Source organism: Argopecten irradians, chromosome 14 (genome assembly GCF_041381155.1).
Source record: "Argopecten irradians isolate NY chromosome 14, Ai_NY, whole genome shotgun sequence".
Taxonomy (NCBI): domain Eukaryota; kingdom Metazoa; phylum Mollusca; class Bivalvia; order Pectinida; family Pectinidae; genus Argopecten; species Argopecten irradians.
Window position 1 is genome coordinate 35,433,441 of NC_091147.1, and position 7,062 is coordinate 35,440,502.

Consider the following 7,062-nt stretch of genomic DNA (forward strand, 5'->3'; position numbering starts at 1 on the left):
CTTGTACGTACAAGATACTACCTTGTACGTACAAGTACTATAAGTTGTACGTACAAGATGTACGTACAAGATGTATCTTGTACGTACAAGATACTATAAGTTGTACGTACAAGAAGACGTACAAGATATAACTTGTACGTACAAGATAAGTAACTTGTACGTACAAGATACTATCTTGTACGTACAAGATACTAACTTGTACGTACAAGATACTAAGTTGTACGTACAAGATACTAACTTGTACGTACAAAAAAACTAAGTTGTACGAACAAAATACTAACTTGTACGTACAAGATACCAAGTTGTACGTACAAGGTACCAAGTTGTACGTACAAGATACTAAGTTGTACGTACATGATACTATTTTGTACGTACAAGATAATAACTTTTACGTACAAGATAATAACTTGTACGTACAAGATAAATAAAATTTTGTAGTGGTCCTAATACGCCGCCGTAGATACCAACTTAAGAAAGAAAATTAAAAAAAATATAACAAATGAAATAGCTTGTTAGAAGCAATATTGATATATAACCGAAACTTACTTGGGCAATAGTTAGAAGGTGTACATGATTTACTCTCTGATCCGCTACCAGGACATTGTTTTCCGTCATACTTTGGTGCGGGATTGCTACACGGTCTCGTTCTGGTGGTTGTTCCACTGGTAGCGCCCCCTGATGCGGATTTACAGGACACAGAACAAGTTGCCCATGATTCCCATGATGCCCAAGCTCCGTCAACTGAAGAAACAAAAACCATTAGTATGCAATCAATTTCATTCAATAAATTTGAAATAAACGAATTATTGTTTCATTTCAATCAATGCTTAATGATGAAGTAGTATGGATACGATACGGATTGATTTTGAAAATTACAATAAATTGATAATATACATCATGACTTTTTATAGAAAGCGCAAAAAAATTACTTAATAAAACTCAACTGGGAAATTTTACAAAACGATTTACTCTACAAATTAAATGAACTAACTATTCCTTTACATACATGTTTTTGCGTGCTTAAATATCCCGCACCAATATACCAAAAAAGGTTAATACTCAACTCACTTCTCAAGTAATTAGCATTACTGCTTGAATTTGAACAGCAAAGATAGTGAAAAAATGATATAAGCTATACGAAGCCTGTTTTGCATCTAAAGCTATACTAGCTTCAAATGTTTTGTATATGTATGTATGAGAGTTATCAAACTGTTGTTTAATCTAATAAAAAGATAGCGATTTGAGTAGTAAACTGTGAATCGTTTTTTCGTCAAAGGCTAAATACGTTTTTATGTACATATTAAAGAGGAAAATCCCTCTTGTACTATTTTTCTATATTATGAATTATCGAAATACTACATACTTGGTGGAGGTTTGGCACAGTCTTCTTCCACCTGTCCATCGCCATCATCATCTACAATGATTCAATAGCAACTGATAGGAATCATTAAAGTCATGAAGGATATTATAATACACATTAAAGTACATACGACATCTAACGAAGTTACTGCAAATACGGAGACTTACGTAAAAGGGGAATTTTCGCTAAATACACGAACATTTCCACTACGCGTAAAGTTGTGTAAATATGTAAACTATGATACCAAATGTCCTAAATCATAGGCATTGATAGAATAACACTGCCGAGAAATCTTTACGTTAATATATCGCAAAGTTAAGAACTATTACACATTCGGGCGAAACTATTAGCTTTTACACTATTGGTTTATGGAATCTCATGTTCAGCAGGAGTCGCATTAGTGACGTTAAAATGTAAATTGTATGAATAATAGCATAAGGTCAAAAATATTGTTTTTAAACTTAGCCAATCACTAACATTAAGTCATAAATGATTAGTCATGTCTAAACTTTAGTCTAAGACTGTTCCATGATCCTGGGCTCCAGTATTAGCACAGCATACGCTTAAGCAAACATACAAAATTGAGAAAGATTAGAAGTAGATTTTTTTTGAGGGATTGGGGAATAAGGAGTTCCAGATATATAATTTAAACTAATAATTAAGAACAAAATTGAGTCAAAATAGCTTATTCGATGAATCGTTGTAATTTGGGATTGCAAAATTATATTTTATCTTATTTTAAGTCAATTATAAAGTATATCACATGAAGAGTCAAATTAGTTTTGTTCGGTGAATCATTTCAGGCAAGTTTACCTTGACGTCTGTTTTCAACAGTACATAATTCTTCATCAATCAAGCCGTCACAATCGTTGTCAATGCCATCTCCTACCACCGTCGGGGTGGGAATGCAAATCTAAACAGAAATTGAAATACGTTTCGTTGATACATCAACTGTATATTACGCATTTGTAATTGTTTTATTGCTAATTGTGAAGTTGCATTATTTTCTAAATAATAAAGAGGTTGTAAAAAGAAAATAATATAACGTCAATTCCACGCAAAAAACTTATATTTTACGACGTATAATATTAACGACTCATAAAGTTTGGTTTGAAATATTAGTATTTGAGATTAAAAATATTTTACCGTGTTGATGCCGGCCATACGCATGCCTGTGGTAAACCCGTAGGTCTCGTAGTTGGCCTGCCCGTACAGATATCCACCAAAGATTGAGATTGGAGATGTGTGACGTACAGTGTGGGACCCCTCAGACACGCTGATGTAACCCCCTACATAATCGGTACCGCTGATCCTGTTGTATCTTGTACTTGAGGGGAAAGGATTACCATCAACGCGAAGTCCAGATTTTTCTGATTCCTTGACGATGAACATGAAGTAGTTGCTATACGAACCCCGAGAGTACTTCGGTGTGGCGAAAGTGTAGTCGGCTCCGAACTGTTCTACTGGAGGAATGATCATCATCATAGGATCAGATTTTTCACGCGAAGACTGCTGACTCAGACAGAACTGAACAACAAGAATTGGTTTATCAGATTCAACGAGACAGTACGCTGATGAGCTTATCGTCTTCTGAACCATCGATCCGGCCTTGCTGAGAGTGAACGAATTCGAATAACCCCCACTTATTGTAACTCTGGTGTTACTTTCACTGGCAATGAACTTGAAATAGTCGCCAACTGTTCTTAGTGGCACAGGTACGGTAACAAAACGCTTTCCCCAAGTGGCCACTGGTGTTAGATGTTCTACCAAGTGATCAGAACTGCCTCCCCTGCCGATATTTGTTTTCATGTTTCCGCTAAAGACCGAGACAGGCTTTGAGGATTCAATGTAGGTACCGGTAAGATCTCCGTATGTGACGAGCTGAAGGGTGTCGAACCTATTAAGGGTAACAGTAAGGGTGTTTCCATTTTTATAGTTTCTCCCTCCATATGATATGTATCGACTGCCGATAGCATCCCCTGGAGTAATGCTCACGGTAGTACTGTCATTTACGCCGACAACCAACAGTTCGCACTGCCTGGATGGGGGATAGTATGTAACAGCATGGTATTCAGTACCCAGCACGTCAGTGGGTAAACCAAGGAAAGCATCGCAGGAATATGTCTCTTTGTTCACACCGTAAATGACAACTTCATCGTCAGCTGTGACCAAAACGGCTTTGGAGCTCTTCTCATTGCCCCTCAGACGAATACGGGGATGGAAGAAGAGTTGTTTGACAGTTCCAGCAGTTATGGAGAAGGCTTCATTGATTCCAGCTGCGCTGTACCTCGGAGCGGTCACCCGAACATTGACAGTAGTTGTCCTCATTGTTGTAACGAAAAGTTCGACGTTCATAGATTCGGCGATGTTCTCCATAAACCCGATAATGAATTCGGTACCACGATTGTCCGGTGCCCCTGTTTTCGTAAAAAAAATACAAGAATGGATATTGAATAATATGAGCTTAAACTACTTTTTTCTACCTTTTACTCTGATTGGTATTTTTTTATGAGAATGTCATTATATGATCTAATAAAAGACTGGATAGAAAATTACAGGTAAAGCTTCTTCTAGGCTTACTGTCTTTATTTTTTTCATAATATTTATAAATCTTAAGAATGATTTCTCGATTGACACGATACGTACATTTTTCAGTTGGTTTTGAGCTTACTAGATATATTGTCAAATTTATAAGTAGTTTAAGTAGCTAAAATATTGTTATCTTTCTTACAAGTTTTTCATCGATATTACATAGTTATGAAATGACACATATAAATTGTTTACTTGGTTACGTCTAAAACAATAACTTATATGAGTAAGAAAGAAAAGAAAGAAAAAAAACTGAGTAAAACGAAAATTTCTAGTGCAAATATACATAACTCATCTTGAATCAAAATGTGTGGTTTTTGTTTGTTTGTTTTTTTTTAACTAAACTTACCATTCACAACTGGGGCAAGTGAGCAAGCTAGGGCCAACAGCACTACGGCCCCACGTTCTAAAAAGAACAATATGATGTTGAAAAGAGAAATTATTCGTAGCCTGATAATCTTATTTCGCTTTCATCGAACATATCATCATCGTCGAATTTTGAAATTTTCGACTAATGAAACTGTATATATATACAAACAGTCACAAATTGAACAGTTCGAAAGTGATCTTAACATAGATAATCACACTCGCAAATATAAATATTTACAGTATTGTTTCATCAAATTATATTTAATCCCATTAAAAAAAACATACACTAAAATAAATAAAAAGCGCACACACGATACGACGCAAAATGACAAACTCGAATGGATTAGAATCTCATAATAAACAATTTAACTGTTGGTGTTTCCGTATGACAAAACGATGAATATATTAAATATATTTTACTTAAAGAGAACACTTCTAATTAATTTAAAAAAGAAGAGAACATTAATGTTAATAATTTAATAATTTTATACAAACCCATGGCGGCAGTAGGTTAATGGTCCTTGGGCTCAGTAAAAATGTGGCTACTATGGATTTCACTGGTTCTTTATCCCACAACCTAATATACCAATTTGGCACACCTTTCTGTTCGTACAATAGCGATTATCGTAAGCGGATGCATAATTGGAGCAGAGATTATGAAATTAAATCTAAATCTAGGTCAGAGACTTTCAAGACGGAAAAAAGTTCGATTGTACGATGGAATGATGATATCATCCATTAAAATAGGCTTTTGTTAAGTTGATGGAAATCGCTTTTCGTTTCCAAAACGTAAATATTACATTTTCTTTATATTTTGCTCTTAATGCAATGAAATAGCAATATGTTCAAAAACAAAAGTATATTGGATCAAATCGATTTTGAAGTATGAGATATGTTTACATTGATGTTGAAAATAATAATAATTAACATTTGAAAATAGGAATGTATTGACACAGTTCTTGAAATGACCTAGATTTATATAATGCGAGTTCTGCGAGTCAAGCGTGGTGTTTTCGTTTAGGAAATGTATAAACACACGTTTTTGATCGTGTTTTGAATATAACTACTTTAAATTATGATAAAGCAACTTAACATGTTTCTTTTAATCCGTTCAAAATAATAACACTGTAATTAATGTCGAATCTAAAGTTGACCAAGTTTTCTTGCGATGATTCCGAGAGGTAAAGACATACTATGACTAGCCGTCATAATCCGGGCTTCGGATAAGAAACCAAGCGGAACAGTTATCCGGTACTAACCATAGGTCTATGGTAATTTTAAATCTTATTTGTCCTAAACTAACAATAGCTGTTAATCGAACAACCATTCAAATTGTCATGGATTCGAAAATGTTTTCGTTCTGAAGGTTTCCCTGTATGTTTCGGTTTTACTCCACAGTATTTCTTCGCGTGTGATCTTGTATCATATTTGAAGGATGTGAACACTATCCATCCTGAATCGGTCAGGCTCAGTATGAAAGAACCAGGTCCCTGGCGACATTTTCATTTATAGATCAATTTTTACGTCATATGTTATTATTGTTTACAAAACAATAGGCTTTATGTCATACAGCTGCCGCCGATAATTGTATATTAACATTATCTGACTGATGTTTACTGATAAACTTTTTCTGTCAAAACAAAAATTTAATCCGTCCATATGATTTACTGGAATTTTTTAAACATCTGACGAAATTTTTTTAGCGTGTTCCCGAACGATATCCTTCCGGCTATTGAAACGCTATTCATGCCCGGAAATAACAGGCAATTTGCTTTTGTTTTGAATAAGAAAAATATTTAAGAGCTATGCAGACAGAATACTTTTTTCTTCCAATACAAGTTTTATTTTACCGCTCGGCACGTTAAATCTTCATTTCGACTTTCTTTAATCTTTCACCAAAATAAACCTTATATTAGCCTTTATTTTCCATTTATCTGTTTAGTTTTCCTACAAGAAATATGCGAACGTGTGTGTATTCAGATTACCTTATATGCTTTTGTTGTACTTCAATGGGAAAACGGTAGTCGTTTCCTACTGTGTTGTGTAAACCGCTAAAAGCAATCGTCTAAATATTCACTATTGACGGAATTAATAGTGTTCAGTAAGATTAGATATCCATGTATACTAGCCTTCCACCTCTCGGAGTAGAAATCCACGCTTTCTGATTAAAGGAACTGTCAGCAGGTCGATGATGATTCTCCGGGTACTCCGGATTTCATCTAATTCCGGTACTTAGTGGACATTTTCTGTTTATAGGATTCAAAAATCCAACTTGTATTGCGTTTTGTATATGTTCGATGGAAGTTTTACCATGCTTTGCTTTTGCTTTTAATACGTCCTATGTTTATATCTTGGATGTCAATTTTAATTTTACCACTGTTAAATAAAAATATCTTTAAGTGATAATCTATAATTGTATGAAGATATTAATTATGTCACTGTATTTAAAGGAAAGGGCAGTTTCGGACAGATTTTCGATTTGATTTGAATAAAATGTATGCATGTAATACCAAATGATAAATTTAACGAGATTTGGATTTGAAAATATTTTAAAAATCGAAGAAAAAAAACCCCAAAAAAACCGAACAACACAAACAAAAAGGAAACCATAAGTTTACTCTGTTGTCTAGAATAATTGTGATTAAAACAAATAGGATGTAAAATCCCGTCTAGCATTTGACCGAGCTTACGTGTGTGACCTAAGTAATATATACGTTATATATTAATATTACACTTGGAAGGAC

The 7,062-nt window shown here is 34.4% G+C and overlaps 1 protein-coding gene across 2 annotated transcripts in view; it reads right to left on the minus strand.

Moving 5' to 3' along the window:
* The window catches only part of LOC138307975 (A disintegrin and metalloproteinase with thrombospondin motifs adt-1-like), a 31,904-nt gene extending 27,042 nt beyond the window's left edge, over window positions 1–4,862 (minus strand). For both annotated transcript variants that reach the window (XM_069248926.1, XM_069248925.1), the window contains exons 1-6: window positions 4,814–4,862; window positions 4,299–4,355; window positions 2,507–3,777; window positions 2,174–2,273; window positions 1,364–1,414; window positions 547–741 (exon numbers count right to left, since the gene is read on the minus strand). In XM_069248926.1, coding sequence (XP_069105027.1) covers window positions 547–741; window positions 1,364–1,414; window positions 2,174–2,273; window positions 2,507–3,777; window positions 4,299–4,355; window positions 4,814–4,817 — 1,678 coding nt within the window. In that variant the 5' untranslated portion in view covers window positions 4,818–4,862. The remainder of the gene's footprint in view (window positions 1–546; window positions 742–1,363; window positions 1,415–2,173; window positions 2,274–2,506; window positions 3,778–4,298; window positions 4,356–4,813) is intronic.
* Between the last annotated feature and the right edge of the window lie 2,200 nt (window positions 4,863–7,062).